Source organism: Pseudorasbora parva, chromosome 19, assembly GCF_024679245.1.
Source record: "Pseudorasbora parva isolate DD20220531a chromosome 19, ASM2467924v1, whole genome shotgun sequence".
Classification (NCBI taxonomy): Eukaryota; Metazoa; Chordata; class Actinopteri; order Cypriniformes; family Gobionidae; genus Pseudorasbora; species Pseudorasbora parva.
The window spans coordinates 27,335,311-27,356,728 of NC_090190.1; the positions used below are offsets into that span (position 1 = coordinate 27,335,311).

At 37.4% G+C, this 21,418-nt stretch overlaps 1 protein-coding gene across 1 annotated transcript in view; it reads left to right on the top strand.

Annotated features, from left to right (window-relative positions):
* cratb (carnitine O-acetyltransferase b) overlaps nucleotides 1-18,885 on the top strand; it is a 33,164-nt gene extending 14,279 nt beyond the window's left edge. Inside the window, exons 7-15 of the mRNA XM_067426399.1 lie at nucleotides 653-743; nucleotides 883-970; nucleotides 3,515-3,615; nucleotides 6,463-6,582; nucleotides 14,668-14,790; nucleotides 14,899-15,034; nucleotides 15,125-15,187; nucleotides 15,262-15,399; nucleotides 18,436-18,885. Of these exons, the coding sequence (XP_067282500.1) occupies nucleotides 653-743; nucleotides 883-970; nucleotides 3,515-3,615; nucleotides 6,463-6,582; nucleotides 14,668-14,790; nucleotides 14,899-15,034; nucleotides 15,125-15,187; nucleotides 15,262-15,399; nucleotides 18,436-18,639 (1,064 nt within the window). The 3' untranslated portion in view covers nucleotides 18,640-18,885. The remainder of the gene's footprint in view (nucleotides 1-652; nucleotides 744-882; nucleotides 971-3,514; nucleotides 3,616-6,462; nucleotides 6,583-14,667; nucleotides 14,791-14,898; nucleotides 15,035-15,124; nucleotides 15,188-15,261; nucleotides 15,400-18,435) is intronic.
* The last annotated feature ends 2,533 nt before the right edge of the window (nucleotides 18,886-21,418 follow it).

The following is a 21,418-nucleotide window of genomic DNA, read 5'->3' on the forward strand; positions in this document are numbered from 1 at the left end:
CACGGGAGTGTTTCTATTTAAAATGCTGCACTCCTCCATCACTGCATGTGCTGTGAATTTAACATGCCTTTTTAGACCAATACTGATTCCTCCTGAGTATTTAATTTAAGTTGCATACGTTTTGTTTTTGCACTGATGTTGAATTTGTAGCCATTTTGCACTTTAACAGCCATTCTGAGATATTGGCTATATTTAAATATCATGTGCATTGGATAGGTTACAACAATAATAATACAAATGATTCTGACAGTTTTTGTCATTGAAATAACTGGATTTACCTCATACTCTTCAAAAAAAATAATAATTACATTGCATTAATTTGCTTAACTCCAAATATTATTGCATTCTTCATTAATAATTCTTCAGTTATTTGTAACAATGTTATTGTAGAAAATAGAAAAGTATTTAATAATTTAGCTAGCTACTTTTTGAAAGTAACTTGTAGTGTAGCTAACTACTTTTTTATAAGGGTAGCTTGAATGACACAAACTACTTTAACTTACAAGTAGCTAGTAAAGCTACAGTTTCATTGTAGCTTGCCCAACATTGCTGGTTTACACGCAGATTACATTGTACTCTTTACCATCTAGTTGAGAGTTTCATGCTTGATTTTAAGCTTTTTTGTTTGTTTTTACTTTTCCCCCTTCTCCAGATAAAATCAATAAAGAATCTGTGAGGTTGATCGAGAAATCGATCTTTACGTTGTGTTTGGACTCTCCAGTTATGAGGATTTCTGATGATAAGTAAGAATTGTGTATACATTGATTGCGATTGAACAGTTATCAAAATGGAGTAGTGTAATTTCTTTTAATTGGTTTTTAACAATATTGTCTACATCTTTATCGGTTCAATGCAATGCTTAGAATGTTTATTGATTGGCAGGTATGCTAGTCGAATGGCAGCACAGATTTTGCATGGCGGTGGGACTTATTCAAACAGTGGAAATCGCTGGTTTGACAAGACCCTACAGGTGACCTATATATCAGAATCCTGTTCTTAATGTTCTGTCATTTAAACTAGAACTGTCAAGAGTTGATGTATACAATTGATTGTTTAACTTAAAGGGGAAGATAGTTCACCCAAAAGTAAAAAATTACCCCATGATTTACTCATTCTCAAGCTGTCCTAGGTGTATATGGCATTCTTCTTTCAGACGAATACAATTGGAGTTATATGGTGTCATACAGAATTATACAGTGGACAGTCCAAAACTTTAAGACTAAAAAAAGTTATTCCATCCCTTCTGAAAGTAACCCACATGGCTTAATAAAGGCCTTCTGAAGCGATTTTGTAAGAAAAATATCCATATTTATCATGTTATAAAGTAAATCATCTACTGGATTACTTTAATGATGCACTGTTTTTAGACTTCAAATTTTGGGCTGCCATTATAACGCTTGAAAGAGCAGGAATTAAAAAAAAATCTATATATATAACTCAGATTGTATTTGCCTGAAAGAAGGATGTCATATACACCTAGGATGACTTGAGGGTGAGTACATTTTTGGGTGAACTATCCCTTTAAGTAAAGCATCCTCTTAAGCAAAAATAATAATTATATATATATATATATATATATATATATATATATATATATATATATATATATATATATATATATATATATATATATATATATATATATATATATATATATATATATATATATATATATATATATATATATAAAATATCACACACAGTGGAGATCAAAATTAGAGAACAACATACAATTTTTTAAATTTCAAGGTCACTGCTTGCTAGTCCTTTTTGAAATTATCCTAAAAGGAGCACAAGGGCAGTTTTTAAGCATATTTCATAAGTTATATATATTCTGAAGTACAATATATACAAATTAAATAAGACAATTGAAAAATAACGCTTGTCAAAATTAGAACACAAAGACACTAATTCATTCAAGGACCCAAAAAGGACCAATGCATGAGAGGACAGGACAATGCAGAGACCTTCAATGTGGAATCGGTTCAACATTGCAGCTGGAATTACTCGCCAGTTCAGAGATGAACACAGTAAGAAACTGTTTTGCCATACAGTTCCTTGTCATTTAAGAGAATTCAGACTGAATGCTCACTCTGCAGTGACCAAGCCTCTCATCAGCAGAAAGAATCAAAAGGCTAGACTAACCTCGGCTGAGGAGCTTTTTGTGTGAACAGAGGAGAACTGGTCCAAAGTTAATTTTAGTGATGAATGCAATTTTAATTTATTTGTGTCTGATGGGAAACATTATGTTCGGAATATCAAACTGGGCAAAGATTGAACCCAAAGTGCCCAAAGAAGTCAGTGAAAGATGGAGGAGGATGTGGCATAGTTTTGGGGATGTTTCTGCAGCAGGAGTTGGGCCTATTTACAGCTACATGGCAGAACATGTGGTTCCTTCACTGCAAGCATCTCCAAATCAGCCCGCAATTTTTATGCAAGACGATGCCCACTATCACACTGCAAAAAAAGCAGCGGTAAAGCAGTTCCTTGAAAGTGAGAACATATATAATGATGATGAGCATATATAAATAATGAAATGGCCAGCCTAGAGTCTGATCTAAACCCCATTGAAAATCTATGTAAAATCATTGGCAACAAAGTTATGGCTAAGAAACCCACTACAGTTACCGAACTGTGAAAGAGACTGGAAGAAGAGTGGACCAAGATCACACCGGAGCAGTGTGAGTATATAGTGATGTCCTGTGGCTGCAGATGTGCTGAGCTCATTCAAAGTAAGGGCCTCTATACTTCCTACTACTTTTTGTCTGCTGTAAGCATCACATTTTAGTTGTAATGTTTTATTTTGTGCTGCATTGGTTATTGTTTAATTTTGATCACAGTGTTTTTGACAAAATAAAGGTTTTTGTTGAAGTACCTTGGTATTTTGTAAAATATGCTAGCAGAACAATGGTATACCCACAGCTAATCATCCTTCAAATGTCAAGCAATGAATATCAACAATATTTCTGAAAAAAAAATCTAATGTTTCTAAATTGTTCTCTAATGTTGATATCTAGTGTGTGTGTGTGTGTATATATATATATATAGACTTATGTGTATATACCTTTTTTCGGGTCATTTATTCATAAATCATATCTTGATGATGGGATGTTTAACAAAGTTATTTGTGTATGGTAAACTGTGAATGTAATGTTTATCAGAACCTAAATTCACAGAAATGTTAATGTTTAAGACTAGTGGAGGACTGCATCTTTACACAAGATCCAGATAATTTTTTTTATTGAATAATAAAAAATATTGTGCATCATTATTATATTGGGATAAATAAAAAGAGATTTTGCAGTAATTTATGCTGCGAATGTCATCCACACAAATTCTCAAACCTAAAAACATGGGCTTTTACTTGGAACTGAATTTATTAGTGTATTAACTGCAACACAATAGTAATTACTTTAATTTTAGTTCTTTAATATATTTTAGCTTTTCATACTTTTTATTGTTAATCTATTTGTTTTATTTTTCCCCTGTTTCTTTCTCCATTTTGTATGTTCAGTTTGTTGTGGGTGAGGATGGATCTTGGGGTCTCTTGTACGAACATGCGACAGCCGAGGGTCCTCCTATAGTCACATTGTTGGATCATGTGCTAGAATACTGGTATTTACAGACTCATACATGCCTTAAAGAAAGGCAAAAACACACAGATACAAACTCTTATGTCATTTATTGCGTTGGATTATTAGTACTGATAAAGGCGGCATCTTGCAAGTTTGGTTTTGTTGCACACCTACTACCGTTTTTGATGAATTCTTTTCTGTCTGAGGTCTGTGAAGAGTTGTAACTATATTAAACAACTGCTACTTCAGTGTGAAAAGAATCGAATTGCTAAATGGCCACATAGAAGTGGGTGATATGACCAATATCTTAGATCACGATATGAATAATTCAATTTTACATTATATTTTGCCTTTAAGTAAGGTTTTTATGAAAGTTTTTTTTTTTTTTTTTTTGTAATATTGAAACTGGTGATGAAAATTACATTTTAATATCTCAGGCTCAGATTTACTAAAAGCTTGCGCAAATGCATCCCTCATTTGCTTTTAAAGGATTTACTAAAGACACACAGTAAAAAAATTGCTCTAAAAAGGCATTATTGCATATGCATTTGTTGGAACAAAATTTATGTGAGAAGAGTATGTAAATGAATCATGCAAGGTGATTTACTAAGGTTTGTGCTAGTCAATTTACTGGTATTTGTGCCATTATTAACCACCCACAAAAAGCATGTCTTAAACCTGAAGTGTAAAAAATTATTTTAAAAATCCATTTACTAACCAACCACTGATTCTAACACAATATGTATAATTTAAAATCTCAGCTTTTCAATGCATTTATCCATTTTGATCAACTTTTAATGAGCGCTGAGTTATTCCTTTTCAGCGGAGTGCACCTCCGGTGGGCACCACCTGCTGTGAAAAAAAAAATGAATTTCCATATTTTTCAAAACTACTGCATAGATCAACACAAAATAGGTGTCATTTGAAAGCTTAGAGCAGGGTTCCTCAAACTCGGTCCTGGAGGGCCACTGTCCTGCAGAGTTTAGCTCCAACCCTGATCAAACACACCTGAACAAGGTATTCAGGATCACTAGAAAATCACAGGAAGTTGTATATGATTAGGGTTGGAGCTAAACTCTGCAGGACAGTGGCCCTTCACTAAAAAAAAAAAAAAAAATGTACTGCAATGCGTCAAAAACTTCATACAGCTCAGATGCTATGTGTCATTTGAAAGGTCTCATGGAGTAGAATACAACAAGCCCAATGGGGCTTTGACTAAACTTGAGCGAGTTTTGTAAGTTCAGTCTTGCAAGACCCATATGTAAATAATATACTGATGCAGCATTCACAATTTTCACTCGTAACTTCATGAAACATGGAAAATGGCACAATACAGCTGATTCTCACAATTTAAAAGAGCCCAACATAATCTGTCTTTTAGATCTTAAGATATTCCTCCTTGAAGTATAACAAAAAACAGCACAGATGCACATGAACAGAGTAAAAAAAAAAAACAGATGCTTAGGGTGCTTTCACACCGACCTGGTTTGTCCGGATTTTCGGACTTTTCAGTTTGGTTCGAACCAAAATTACATTTGTGAAACCTCCCTCGGACAACGGTCCGGACCAAACATAACTGCTTGCATAACTGCAATGTGAAAGCAAACCAAAACTAACCAAATGGATACAATGTATCAAAACACAAACTTTGGTTCGGATCTTGGTGCAGACTTTCAGGTGTGAAGACTTGGCTTTTTTGCTGATAACTTCATGAAACTGCATACATTTTACAAAGTAATAAAATGTATAAAACACAGTCTTATCTGTTTAAATTACATACATTTATTCTTATTAAAGTTACTGAAGGGTTTCAGTCAAGAGCATTTTTGATTCATATTTGAGATTGTTAGGTTAACATTGACAGACAGCAGCAAGTTTTTTGTTTTGTTTTTTGGCTACTGTTATTTTAAGATGAAAGCATGGATCTTATAAACTAATACACATGTAATTATTTACATTTACTTAAAGGACAACTCCGGCAAATGTTTACGTTTATCTTGATCGTTATAGCTTTGTGATTACAGTCTATATATAAAATCAATGTACTAAGTATATTTCATCAATGTATATATATATATTTTTTTAAACGAACTGGATTGCTGCTTGCAACACAGAGTTATTACAGTTAATGCCCAGAGCCCCCACTCAGCTAAAACGGCAGCTTTGGGGGCATAAACGTAATGGATGTCTTTGTGCCTCTTAACAGACACAAAATGCAATTAAAATGTCTGTTCATACATGACAACAAGATTAGCCATTGTTTAAATTCATCTAAACAGTGTGGTTTGGATCAAGATCAAGATAAACTTAAAAATTCACCGGAGTTGTCCTTTAAGCCATAAACAACTGTGTTCACAAGGATACTTTCACAAGTGTAAAAAAAATACTTTCAAATGTGAATTTGACCATTCAAACCAAAAAAGGTGCCACAAAGAACTCTGTTCAGTACTCAAGAACTGAATGAGTAGCGGCTTTATGCGTGCACTTTTAGGTGTGTGTGGACTCAAAACCGTCTTTCTGATAGCCACACACACATACCGCAATAAGTTCTCTTTCCCTGCTTATTGTGCTTGAACAGTTAAAATAACTTGTTTAACCGCAAGGCTTATAATATATTCAATTGATTCATCTTAGTGAAAGCACAGAATGGTAACATCACGTGAGTGTAACCGCAATAAAAACGGCTATCTAAAACTGATGACAAAAGATGACAGAATTCTACAGGTTTGTCGTGTCTACTGGTATATCACCCACCCCTATGGCCATGTGCACATGTACTCTATGTATACAAAGCTGCTGAATTTTACCTCAACTGAAATATCAACTAGAAAGATGCTGGCCTAAAAAGACATTTGTGTAACGTATTTGACATATGTTTGTCTGTTAGTAAGAAACCAGACAGAGTGCGAGCTCCGTTAATTCCACTGCCCATGCCCAAGAAACTGTACTTCTACATCAATTCTGAGATCAAGTGGGATCTAGAGATGGCCAAGCAGAATCTGGATATGTGAGTTCAACTGCCTGTTGTTTTTTGGGCACTTTTTTAATGGTTGATTTAAATGCTAATCCCTATTATGCTCATTTACAAGTTCATAATATAGTGTGGAGTCTACTGGAATATGTTTTACTTTATTTAAATAAGGAATATTGTGTCTACAATATGCATTCAAGGGGTTAGTTATTGGACTTTGTGCTTTGCATCTTTGCAAAACTTTTTAATGCTCGTACATTACACACTAAAACAAATAACGCATGTAAAAACGCATAATAGGTTCTCTTTAATGGTACACTGTAACTTTTTGGTTAAAAAATAAATAAATAGGCTTTTGCAGGAGAACATTGTTTTGGTAGTGCTTTGGCTCTGCCTGACCACGAAAAATGAAAATTGGTTATCCTACTGCTCATAAAACATTCACTACTATGCTTACACGATAGATGCACAACCAGATAGATCGAAAGTATCTCAAGCTGAGTAGCTGAAGATGTTACATTAGCTTTACTCATTAATACACAATACTTCCTTGAAAATAAATTCCAGCACAGCGCTACAACCATAATTAACCATAATCTGTCTTTTATAATATTCACCAAATTGTGAATTAGTTTTTTTTTAGAAAGTTATATGCATGATTAATATGCTAATTAGTGTATGGCATCATTTAGTGACTATTTGAGCAGGCTCCAACTACTTTCCATTGGGTAAACAAATTTTGTAGTATATTGTATTGTTACAATACAGTTGTTGTTTTTTATTTAATGTGTTGTGTATTTAGTTTCCACTAGGGATGTGCTGATACCAATACTTAAATATTTGATACTACCTGTAATTTAATTTTTAAACATATTAGGTAGAGAAACCATAAGAATATGAATCATATTAGTTGATTTAATAAAAAAATAAAATACCATATACCATGTGTGTATATATACACACATATATATACACACATATATAGACAGACATGTGACACGTTCAACTCCAATAGAGTTTAGAATGTCTCTAAATGCCAATCCCAATGTGTCTTTTTCATTGTCTCCATGAATATTAAAATCACCAACAATTAGGACTTTATCTGCAGCAGTACTAACTCTTTGTTCTTTGATTTTAATTATTTGGTAAAGTATATATTGTGGCCTGTATACAGTAGCCAGCACAAATATCCAACAGGATTTATCAATTACACCACATAATGTTACATATAGCACCAAAACCCAAAAGGAATTATATTAGAAACTAAACTTCTGAGTAATATTGAAGATACTATTATAAATTACAGCAACACCTCCCCCTTTACCTTTCAGACATGGCTATGGCTCATGTTTATAACTAATCTTGGGGGGTGGACTCATTTAAAGTAATGTAATCGTCAGGTTTCTGTCAGACACAGCACATCTAGATTATGATCTGTAGTCATATCATTAACAATAAGCTTTTTTTGTGGATAGTTATTGAATATTCAGCAGCCCAAGCTTTATCATTTGTTCATCTGTATTATATCCATCCATCATCTTCTGCTTATCTGGGGCCTGGTCGTGGGGGCAACAGTCTAAGCAGAGACGCCCAGACTTCCTTCTCCCTAACCACTCACTCTATCTCTAAGGGATCGCCCAGCCACCCTGCAGAGAAAGCTCATTTCAGCCGCCTGTATCTGGGATCTTGTCCTTTCGGTCATTACCCACACCTCATGACCATAGGTGAGAGTAGGAACGTAGATTGACCGGTAAATCGGGAGCTCCGCCTGCCGGCTCAGCTCCTTCTTCACCACGACAGATCGGTACATCGCCGGCATTACAGCCGATGCTGCACCGATCCGTCTGTCAATCTCCCATTCCATCCTTCCCTCACTCGTGAACAAGACCCTAAGATACTTAAACTCCTCCACTTGAGGCAAGAACTCTCCACCAACCTGAACTGAGCAAGCCTACCTTTTCCGAAAGAGAACCATGGTCTTGGACTTGGAGGAGCTGATTCTCATCCCAGCTGCTTCACACTCGGCTGCAAACCGTCCCAGTGCATGCTGAAGTTCCTGGTCTGAGGTTGCCAACATGACAACATCATCTGCAAAGAGCAGTGAAGAAATCGGACACACTCCGGCCCTTGGCTGCATCTAGAAATTCTGCCCATAAAAATTATGAACAGAACCGGTGACAAAGGGCAGCCCTGCCGGAGACCAACATACACTGGGAAAAAAATTGACTGACTGCCGGCAATACGGATCAAGCTCCTGCTCTGGTCGCAAAGAGGTCGAACAGCCCTAAGCAGCTGGCCCCGGACCCCATACTCCCAGAGCACCCTCCACAAGGTGCCACGAGGAACAGTCGAATACCTTCTCCAAATCCACAAAACACGTGGACTGGTGGGGCAAACTCCCATGAACCCTCCAGCACCCTAGAAAGGATATAGAGCTGGTCCAGTGTTCCACGACCGGGACAAAAACCGCACTGTTCCTCCTGCATCCGAGGTTCCACTATCGGCCGAATTCTCCTCTCCAGTACCCTGGCATAGACTTTCCCAGGGAGGCTGAGAAGTGTGATCCCCCTGTAGTTGGAACACACTCTCTGGTCCCCCTTCTTGAAAAGAGGGACCATCACCCTGGTCTGCTAGTCCATAGACACTTTCCCCAACCGCCATGCAATGCTGCAGAGGCTTGTCAGCCAAGACAGCCCCACTACATCGAGAGACTTAAGATACTCACAGCAAATCTCATCCACCCCCCACCCCCCTGCGCCTTGCCACTGAGGAGCTTATTAACTACCTCGATGAGTCCCCCTCAGAGCCCTCAGCCACTGCTTCCTCAAAGGAAGATGTGTCGGCGGGATTGAGGAGATCCTCAAAGTATTCCTTCCACCATCCAACATTATCCCCAGTTGAGGTCAACAGCTGCCCATCTCCACTGTAGACAGTGTTGGTAGGTCATTGCTTCCCCCTCCTGATGCGTTTGAACGGTTTGCCAGAATCTCTTCGAGGCCAACCGATAGTATTTCTCCATGGCCTCACCGAACTCCTCCCAGGCCCGAGTTTTTGCCTCCACAACTATCCGGCCTGCAGTCCACTTGGCCTGCGGGTCCTTGTCAGCTGCCTCAGGAGCCCCACAAGCCAGCCAGACCCAATACGACTCCTTCTTCAGCTTGACGGCATTCCTTACTTCCGGTGTCCAAAACCGGGTTCGGGTAATGCTGCCTTGACAGGCACCGGAGACCTTACGGCCTCAGCTCCGATCGGCCGCGTCGACAATGGAGGTGGAGAACATGGTCCATTCGGACTCAATATCTCCAGACTCCCTCGGGATCCGGTTGAAACTCTGACGGAGGTGGGAGTTGAAGATCTCTCTGACAGGGGGCTCAGCCAAACGTTCCCAACAGACCCTCACAGTATGCTTGGGTGTGCCGAGTCTGTACAGCTTCCTCCCCCGCCATTGGATCCAACACCACCAGTTAGTGATCGGTTGACAACTCCGCCCCTCTCTTCACCCGAATGTCCAAGACATATGGCCGGAGGTCAGATGAGACAACCACAAAGTCGATCATCGACCTTCGGCCTAGGGTGTCCTTGTGCCATGTGCACTGATGGACACCCTTATGCTTGAAAATGGTGTTCGTTATGGACAAGCCATGGTTAGCACAGAAGTCCAATAAGGTTCAGATCAGGGGGGCCGTTCCTCCCAAACATGCCCCTCCAGGTGTCTCTGTCACTGTCTACGTGGATGTGGAAGTCCCTCAGTAGAACGATGAAGTCTCCAGTCAGGGTCTTTCCAGCACCCCACCCAGAGACTCCAAGAGGGCCGGGTACTCTGCACTGCCGTACGACCCCCGTTCGTCTGCCACAAAAGCTTTTCTAATTGTCTATGGACTCTGTTATTTTGCTAAAACCACTTGGACAACGAGCTATTGAATGATGATAGTCTGCTAAATGTCTCGTCACACAAAAAGCAGTGAGGGGACCAGTAGTTGCAAGTTTACACACCTCTTTAAAGGGTTAGTTCACCACAAAATGAAAATTTTGTCATTAATTACTTAACCTTATGTCGTTCGACACCCGTAAGACCTCCGTTCATCTTTGAAACACAAATGAAGATATTTTTGTTGAAATCCGATGGCTCAGAAAGGCCTTCATTGACACCTATGTCATTTCCTCTCTCAAAGACATTGTTACAAAGCCCACTACAGTGGTTCTACAATAATTTTATGAAATGACTAGAATAGTTTTTGTGCACCAAAAAACTAAATAATGACTTGTATAGTGATGGGCCGATTTCAAAACAAAGCTTCGACCCGCTATGAATCAGCATATCAATCCATGATTTGGATCGCGTGTCAAACCCCCAAACTGCTGAAATGACGTGACTTTGGTGATCCGAATCAGGAATTAATACACTGATTCATAACGGTTTGAAGCTTTGCTTTGAAATTGGCCCATCACTATATAAGTCGTTATTTAGTTTGTGCACAAAACAAAACAATTCTGGTTTGCTCTGTTAGACACGTCGCATACACATCATCAATATGATCTGTAACAATGTAATTTTGTCACATTTAAAACATGTTTTACTCACATAAATGTGCTGCACCATTCCTGTCGTATCAAATATAGAAGGCACAGCATTGTGTTTTAATCTCAACATGTCTGCAAATTCATTGTCGACCTGTGTCTTGTTTACAAACGATTACCTTGCTATCTTCGTCGTGTTTATTGCTTAATAATGACCAGTTTTGATACATGAGTCGGTGGGCGGGGCTACAAAAGCAGCATACACATAGAGGCCGGCGTTTCACCCTTCTAATACATCATTGATTTGAGAGCCTCTTTTTCTGGGCCTGGTGTCTATAAAAGCCTTTCTTTTACTAACTAGGAAGTTTTCAGCTCTGAAACTTACAGTATATTTTTATATTAGCTTTTATATATCAAAGGCTCAAGGGAAAGTTGATTTCTCAATAGATCACCCCTTTAAAGTGTCATGGCAGAGCATTATAGTCGAATAGTCTGTGCAACTCCTACTGACACTCGCTAAGTGATATCGGTTGTTGGTATCAGAATTTGAATGAGTTTGAGTACACGAATGCAGTATCGAGGTAAACCCAGACTGATCTGCCGGCAATTTGATTTCGCCCTGCAACTCAGTTTGGAAACCGGCACATTCATTTCTACTGCTTCTGCTACACTTTTGCAGGAACCAATCACTGACTGGCTTATCCACCTGGCGCTCTATTGGCGGGTTTAACACGATGACAGATAGAGAAGCGATGGGTCATCGCCTGTTGATCATGCCTCTTGTGGTCTGATTGGTTGAAGGACTATCCAACTGCCCACAGAGTCATTCAAAAAATGATTGTTGATCATGCCTCTTGTGCAGTAGAAAATACAGAGCAGACTCTCAGACCAATGTTCAATTTTAAATTGAGCTTGATCTGGTGATAGTCAGACAAGTATCAAGCCCTATACCAATAATGGTAATGGTGCATCCCTAGTCTCCACAACTGAAGGAAGACTTTGCATTTCTCAAACTTTCATTTAAATCAAAATTATGTCTGCAATAAGAAATCTGAGGACTTCAAACAAACCCAGACCCTTCTACAGTCTAGAAATCAGGTCATCAAAGGAAGGTGCTTGTGCTTGTTATTTAAAAGCAACCGGCAACCTTCCACGATCTCTCTTGAAGCCAATACGGAAGTAATGTAAACTGCAATTCCTGGCCACTAGAAACAGGCTCCAAAAGGGAGCAGAATCTCATTGAGCCCTATGGTAAATGGTAAATGGACTGCATTTATATAGTGCTTTTAACAGACCATATGGCCATCCAAAGCGCTTTACATTTTGCCTCACATTCACCCATTCACACACCGACGGCGATGTCAGCCATGTAAGGCGCCATCCAGCTCGTCAGGAGCAGCTGGGGTTAGGTGTCTTGCTCATGGACACTTCGACACTTGGTCAGGTGGAACCGGGGATTGAACCACCAACCTTTCGGTTGAAAGTTAAAAAATCTCGTTACAAACCATCTGGTGAAATTTAGATTCCAAGGGCACACATCCATCATGTATCCATGAAATATGAAGGCAAATATTGCACAATATCAATATCTTGATCTATAAGTAATATATACTCAGAAATAATATAATGAAAAAGAAAAATGCAAAATATTTCTTAGACAAAAAGTAATAGCAATAAATAACACCAGTCATAGGCTACTGACAACAAATGCTTTGTAAAAACGTTTGAAAGTAACAGCATCTTTCAGCCTGTCACCATCATGCAAACATGAAATATCAAACATACAGTAGTAGTTCTTTACTGGTTTTTGCATTCCATTGAGCTATTTTCCCAACTGTTTGGTGGACATGTTTGGCTATTGCGCTCATGTTTTGCGCTTCGCCCAGCCCTAAGCAACTTATTTAATTGTATTTATTTATTAAAATTTAATTTAATTATAAAATTTAATTTAATTAATTTCTTCCAAGCCAGTTTATTCTGGGTTAGCCAGGGAGAGATTAAAAACGTAAAAAATATTGCCTCTATACAAATTTAATTCTTTCTTTCAAATAAAAAACATTTTTTTGTGTTTGTCATAATCAAGCATTTCCTAACACAGCTACTGGCCAACTGATCAGTAACTCCATTTTTTTTGTATGTTAACCCCGATCTTCCTAATGTATGGGGAGAATATACACACATATCAGTCACTGTGGCGTCTTACTGAAACTTATGTTAAAATCCCCAACTTTACAGCTGAAAAAAACATGTTTACAGCCTGGTACAAATTGTGGTTTTGGCCTATACGGCTAATTTTGACCTTTATGACAACTGTGAGGGGGTGAATTTTTTTATTACTCATTCGTTTACATTTTATAAAGCTTTACATTTCTGCATAATTAAGGGCATGGTTACCTTGAGTGACAGGTTGATAGCCATTTATCCACCATGAATAGTCATTGCATCACCTAAGCTCCGCCCACATCCCGCCCTTTCGCCCATTTTTTGTCATCCGGGAGTGACATGCGATGACTCGCTCGCAAGATAGCGATGCCCAGCTCGCCCCTACTTTAAGCTTCAGAACGGCTTGTCGGAATCCTATGGGTGACGTCACGGACACTACGTCCATATTTTTTTTACAGTCTATGCTTAAAAGTTAGACAATTCTGGTTATTTTCCATATTCACTATATTAAATGGTGGATGTTTTGGGATTTTGCAGCATGTCAAGATGAAAGTTTATGTGCGAGAAATACATAGCACTGTTTCAGATCCTTCCAACATGTCAGGAAAGCCAATAATGCTGGATCCAGTCTCTTTACCAGGTCCTGTCTGAAGATGTATGCTTTGTCTGGTATCCAAAACCAGATAACACGGAGCTATCCAAAACAGTTCATATTCTGTATTCTGTAGGATTCTTTTTGGCTATTATCCAAAACCGTCATTAAGCATATCCCATCAGCCAAGAAACAGGGGAAGAGCAGGATACAAAGTGATAGGAAGAAATGGAAATGATTATTCAAGTTCATTGAATAATCTTGACTAGCAAAAAAATTAAACCTGTTTATATACCAAAGCAAAGGGGATGCAATGAAAAATTACTGCTGCACAAAATGAATATATTTTCTTAATTCCAGTTTACTGCACATAATACGGCAATAGAAAATTAATATAAAATTAATTTTTTAGGTTTTAATAATATGAATAAAGTTGCATAAATTAAGTACAAAACAGATGTATGTTTGCTATCTTGAGGACACACAAACATTGCTATTGCACATTCTTAGATGGGTTTGAATAATAAATTATGTTAACAAGTTTGAGCTGCAAGCACCACTCCACCACATATGAGTATGTGTAAGTATTTGTAGTTTGGGAACTACTTTGGCATTGTCTGTATTTTAAGGCTTGGATACCACAACACAGAAATGTGAATTGAGACGGTGGAGTTCTCAGCCTGAGCAACAGATAGTTTGTATCACCTGTGTAGTGGTAGGAAAAGCTGTGCCTTTATGATCGTTCCAGTGATGTTGTGTATATTAGGAAATGGAGGAGATCAAGCACTAAAAGCAGATACAATAAGAAGCTAATCTGTATTTTTTTTTAAACCAAATTCTCCCCTTAGTCTCATCAACGATTTGGACATCAAATGTTTTAACTTCCAACGTTTTGGAAAAGAGTTTGCCAAACAACTCAAGCTGAGTCCAAACTCCTTTATCCAGGTGGCAATTCAGCTAGCCTACTACCGGTAAGGCTTTCAGAGAAACTAGTGTTCTGTCATCCAGTAACAACAGGTAATAAAATTAATGAATTAGTTTATTAATTAAGTGCACGTTTGGTCCCTGTTCTCTGCTAGAGTTCACAATGAAGTGTGTGCAGGATGTGACATCGCCTCTCTGAGGATGTTCAGGGGAGGACGAACAGATTACATCCGTTCTCCAACTAATCAGATGCTGAGCTTTATACAGGCCTTTGATGATGATGCAGTTTCTGTGAGTAATTAGGATAATTGAGAGGAGACCAAATGAGATGTCACATTTATGGGAAACAATTTAATGTGTATCTGTTTGCATGCATTTTAGAGAGAAGCCAAGGTGCAGCTGCTGAGAGAGGCTGTTGAAGCATACAGCATCCTTACAGAGCAGGTGAATAACTAACAGTAAGCGCATGGAAGATCTTAATTTTTGTTGACTGCATAATGACTGCGATTTTTGTTCAGTCGCTGATGGGACAGGGTATAGACCGCCATCTGTTGGGTCTTAAACTTCAAGCCATTGAGGAGGGACTGAGCGTGCCCAGAATTTTCATGGACACAGCCTATGGACTTGCAACTCACTGGAAACTTCGAACTGGACAGGTAATAACTGGTTTATATTTGAATATTGTTTGTATTTGAATATATTTTAAAATGTCATTTATTCCTGTGATGCAAAGTTGAATTTTGTGCATCATTACTCCAGTCTTCAGTGTCACATGATCCTTCATAAATCATTCTAATGGGATGATTTACTGCTCAAGAAACATTTATGATTATTAAATGTTACATGTTAAAACATTTTTTTTAGAATTTTTTTGATGAATAGAATAGAAAAAGAACAGCAGTTATCGGAAATATAAAGAATTTGCAACATTATAAATGTCCATACTGTCACTTGATCAATTTAATGCATCCCTGCTAAATAAGTGTATTCATCTCATTTCAAGTTTTTTCCCCCAAAAATAAATAATAATAATAATTCTTACCGACCCAAAACATTTAAATGGTAGTACAATGTTATTTAAAAGCTTTTTGTCACATTTAATACAGTAGCTTTTAATCAATGTATATTTTATATTGAAGACTATGTAGTGTTTTCATTTTACATTTATTTATTAAATTTCATACTTAAATGCTGCTGTACAGCAATGAGCTGAGCTAGGTGTCGGTGTGAGGAGACGTCATGCTCGGCTAGATTCCAAAGAGAACTCGTTCATCTTCGGATGCGGAGCCGCACTCGCTGTTAAAAAAATAAGCGCTGAACACAGGCAGGAGAATTGGGGTCTTGTGCACCCAACGCACGCAACCGCCTTTTGCCGCGCGCAGACGCGTCGAGTATAAACAAGGCTTTACACTGACATGTATGCTGGTGTTATTTGGCTTCGTCCAATCTGATCTGCACGATAGGAGATGGAAGATGAGTAATGCGTTTATTATGTTTAACTCCTTACCAGTCAAAGATTGTATACGGCCTCAGATTACTGATGTCAATATTCAATGCACGTTGAAACATAACATTCTAACTTCATCTGGACAAACTCTGTATCATCAGACAGATTAAAGATTCCAGCTTCGATATTTGAACGCTGTTTATAATAAAAATTGGTTGCAGTGACATTAATTTCTTAATTTATGTCAGGAGTGCATTATAATGGATCCGTTATGAACGATATTTTGAATAGATTATTACATGCACGTTAATTCTCTCTCGTCTGCAATGTGTTCACACAGATCGCAAATAACAGCTTTCAGTTTAGCTCTTAGTTCAAATGTGCTCATATTTGGAGAAATATTGACATATTATCACGTTTGCAAAATATTTCATCATACAGAATAACATTTCTATTCATTTCTCACTGAATTATTTGATCTAAAAGAGTTAAAACATGCACATAGCTCTCTCTGGGTCTTAATATTTTGTATAAAACAAAATTAAATAAAAGTACAAACACACCTGCATGCGTAGTTAAGAGGTAAGAGTAGTTAATACACAATTGTAATTCAAAGTGCTTTACACAGAAAATTTGAAGTTAAAATAGTCACAACATTTACATAAGAAATGAAAAATATGATGCATAAGAAATGAACATGACACTTAACTAATTATCCCCAAGTTTTTCCAAGAATGTTTAAATCAGATAAATATGAAATTTTAACCAGAACACAGATTGTGTCTGTGCGTCGCCTATCAATATCATTAACTGTGCTACCTTAATTTTCCGGTTCTATTTTGTAGAAACCATGGAAACGGCAAATACGCTTTAATATATTATGTGTTTTTTTTGTTGTTGTTTTTTTTTTAGACAGGTGAGCAACTGTTTAAGCAACCTCTAGCGGCGAAAATTACATATTGTGCCTTTAACAGGGCCTTAAAGACTGCATGCTATATCTTTATTATGATCATTTATTGTGATGATGTGGGACTTCCATGTGTCATTAATCAAAAGCTAACCTGAACTAGGCAGGAATGTTTTTTATGCCATTTCAAGATCAGTGTGTGAATTACTGAAGAGGATTAGGGAAAAAAATAGAGATGCAATTTCGAGAATAAACTCATTAAATATCGAGAATAAAGTTGCTGTTTCAAAAAAAAGGAGATACAATCTCGAGAATAACAAATTTGATCAGTGTTCATTGCATAGCCTATACTGATAGAGGATAGCAGAGTTGGATCACTTAGTAGAGCTATATTTCAGCAACATTTGAAGATGGGCAGTTCGGTCTGGACTCCATAGAGGAGTGATTATGCCTGAACAGAAACTGTTCGGACCAATGAAATCATCAGGGTGGGCTTTTTGACAATGACAGACAGATGATAAACAGTAATGTAACCATGCATGTCATCAAAGGGGCTTGGATTATATTTGTTCAAATCCTAAACGGAGAGCTTGTTTGTATATGCATTCACCTTCACTATTTCTCTGAAATGATGATCATGTTGGTAAGTAACTGTGTATCCTTAAATTCTATTTTTTCTTTTTTTTTTTTCTTTTTTTTTTTACAACACCGGCAAATATCGTTTATTTCAGCGTGCGTGCAGACAGAGTTGCTAAGTTTTACTACAAAACCCGCCAACTACTAGCCCAAAACAAAAGCTTCTCAGGGGTGGTTCTCCGGGAAAAAATGGCATGTGGAGGGTAAAATGTGTGTTATTTTGGCAAGGTCTAAGGCCTGCTAATATTCGCATTCACGGGTCTATATATCACATTATAGTTGCTTCAACCCGCGGACATGGTAAAGAACCCGCAGAAAAAAACGCGGACTTGGCAACACAGTGCAGTTGAGTTCTGTTGACATTTGACAACTAGCGTAATGCGTCGCTTCATTGCTCTGATTGGTTGTAGGTCTATCCAATTGAGGTCTTTCCTGGTTCGGTTGAAACCGAACCGGAGGGTGTGTATGGTGTTGAGCCATTTCATTATTTTATTATTATTAAATTGAAGCAAAGTCACACATAGAGGTTGATATGGAGAAGTTTATACCAGTTTCTTGGATCTTAGGCAGGGAAACAATAGACTGATGGTCAGTCCATCACAGTTGTTATAGGGTCAAAAAACAACTAAACAGAACCAAAGGAAAAACATAATTAAAGCAATTATATGTTGATCCCCTTTGTTCACATCATTCTCCTTGCAGGTGCCCACCATTACAGACAGTGTAATGTGTTTTGGACCGCTGGTTCCAGATGGCTATGCAGTATGTTACAATCCACAGCAAGATCATGTCCACTTCTCCATAACTGCTTTCAACTGCTGTGAGGAAACCAACGCAGAGAAACTGGCTCTCACACTGGAGCGGTCGCTTTGTGATCTCCAGGAGTTATTTCAGCCCTCCGTATAGCAGTCTAGACATCCAGAGACTAAGAGTCAGTTTTAAAACTCTGATCCAGCATTGTGGCAGCTTCAGGAGCACAGTCTGTGATATGTGATGAACAGAATGTACTCCTGAAAGTGCCAAGCTTTGTTAAATGACTGGTCTTTGAGCAAATGCAAGTGGTCTTAATGGAAGTTTTCAAGAAGTATAGTGCATTTAAAGGGTTAGTTCACCCAAAATTGAAAATATGATGTTTATCTGCTTATCCTCAGTGCATCCAACTTGTAGGTGTCTTTGTTTTTTCAGTAGAACACAAATAAAGATTTTTAACTCCAAAAATCTCTAAACTTTTTGGAATTAAAAATCGTCATTTTGTTTCTACTGAAGAAACAAAGACACCTTCATGTTGGATGCACTGGGGGTAAGCAGATAAACATCACATTTTCATTTTTGGGTGAACTAACCCTTTAAAGCGCTGAAATGCAGGTGTATGTGTATGATGGACCATTTACACACACACACAAAAAAAAGCGAGATTGCCATTATTATTTGCATTGTAAGAACAGCCATAAAAGCTTAAGCTAGTGATCTAATGCTATGGACTTGGGTCCATGTGCAGCTTTGTCAAAGATCATGAAGTTTAAAATAAAGTATGATTTTGTGTGATATGTTAAATACCAGCAGGTAAATTTGATTAACATTTCCTGCTTATAAACTATGTGCTTTGTCAGAAATCTGACTAAATATTTAAAAGTAACACAAATAGATTTGTGTGAAATCATTGACTGTTACAAAGGCTGTGTTATCATTGCTATTAAAGTGTATTGGAGATGTTGCTCACTATATCCTGAATAAAACATGTTTGTTATCTGGTAATTTAATGAAGTACATTGGTAATGGTTTTATTCTACAAACTTTTGCCAGAGATCTGGTTGAAACATCCTTTATTATCAAGACAACAGAACCTTAATCTATAGATCAAATGTATGAAATCCAATGTAATCATTATAAACCAGTAAAGTTAACCTGAACGCACACTGAATAACACATTTTGCTCCTTCATGGAAATATTATTTTTACTATTAAGTATTGGGCTAAAAAAGTTTGGATTGTAGATAATGATAAATATATAAATGAACACACTGTATATACATATGAAGCCATGTAGTAACTCATAATAACTGCACATATTGTAAAAACATTTTGTAATTTGTAAGCCTTACATTATTATTGTAATAAAATTCATAATGTAATCATTTTCTCAAAATGTAATAAAATCTTGAGCTCATAAAGTAATAATTTTTACATTGAGAAAATGATTACACCAACTCACCAAAACGTCATATTTTCATTATTGTAATAGCTTTTAAAATGTTTACATTTTTAAAAGGCTACAGTTTTAAACTACTTCTAGCATACATATGGTACTGTTAAATGACAAACTGTTAATTACCAACACTGTTAAATTGTTTAATTAATTAAAACACAAAGGATGTTAAGGTCATGGTGGGGCTGGAAAGGGCTTTTGTCTCTTGTTTAAAAAGCAATTATGGGGGCTGCTTGCATCAAAGAGATGTTACACACTAAAATATGTTTGCTTATAAGAAAGAAGAAGAAAAGAGTGTTTGAATGCCTTAAATGGACCAAATTTGGCTGCAGCTTTCGCTTATGGCCATACCACCCTGAGTATGCCTGATCTCGTCTAATCTCGGAAGCAAAGCAGGGTCGGGCCATGTTAGTACTTGGATGGGAGACCCCCTGGGAATGGCTCATGACCCTCCCAAGTACATGTTGCTCATCCCTGGAATCGATCGAAAATGATCAAAACGGATGCTGCCATCTGGTGGTCAATGTCCTGAAGTGTTATTAACAGAAATTGTATGTAATGTACATGTAAATGTAGAAGGCCTAGTTTATTGAAATACACTTGTCTGCTGAATGTTTTGTTTATTCTCTTCATAGTTTGAGTTGATGTATTGATGAGATTTATATAGTCAAGTGGAACTGTGCAATTGTTACATTTTTGGGCTGAATTAAGAAGGGGTGGCCAGATGGGGCCACTTAAAATCTTGGGGTGGCACACCAAAACTAGAAACCATAATTTCAGAATTTCATTCTACTGGTGTAGTAAAACCTGTAGCACGTCACGACACGTAATTCCCCGTCGTCTTTTACGAAAAAGTTTTTTTTGACTTATTTACTTACCAGTAGTCTTCGTCTTCTAGCGTTAACTAATTTTGAAATTGTTGACTGACGGGCATCCGCTGACCTGTTGCTGTCTGAGCGCGCAAAGTTTATTAATAAGTCTATTAATTTATGAGGCTCTTCAGTTCAAATTATCCAGTACCAAAATAATAATACTCTTTATTTTCCAAGTTCATAAATGATTTTCAAAACGGATTTGGAAGAAGAAAAAAACATACACACAAAATTACTTATTTTAAATATAAAATATATATATAAAAGTCTTGGGCATGTCAAAGATTAGTAACAACTTTAGCTTTGATGCATAGTTTTTGTGCAGCATCAGATTTTTTTCTCCCTCATTTACTGTTTGTGGCTGTTTTTGCCCAATTGACTTCCATTATAGCCAAGTATAGCACATTATTATAGCAAAGGCGTAATTTGATGACGCCAAGTGTGAGCGCAGTATCTTGAGACATGTGGTCTTCACCTCACAGCCCGTGGAAAATAGGACTCAGGCAGAAATCATGTTCATGGATGCGGTTATTAACGTTAGTGTAGTGTAAAGCAGAGCAGGACCAAGTGTTGTGGAGCTGAGCATGGCCGCTGGAGCGATTGTTAT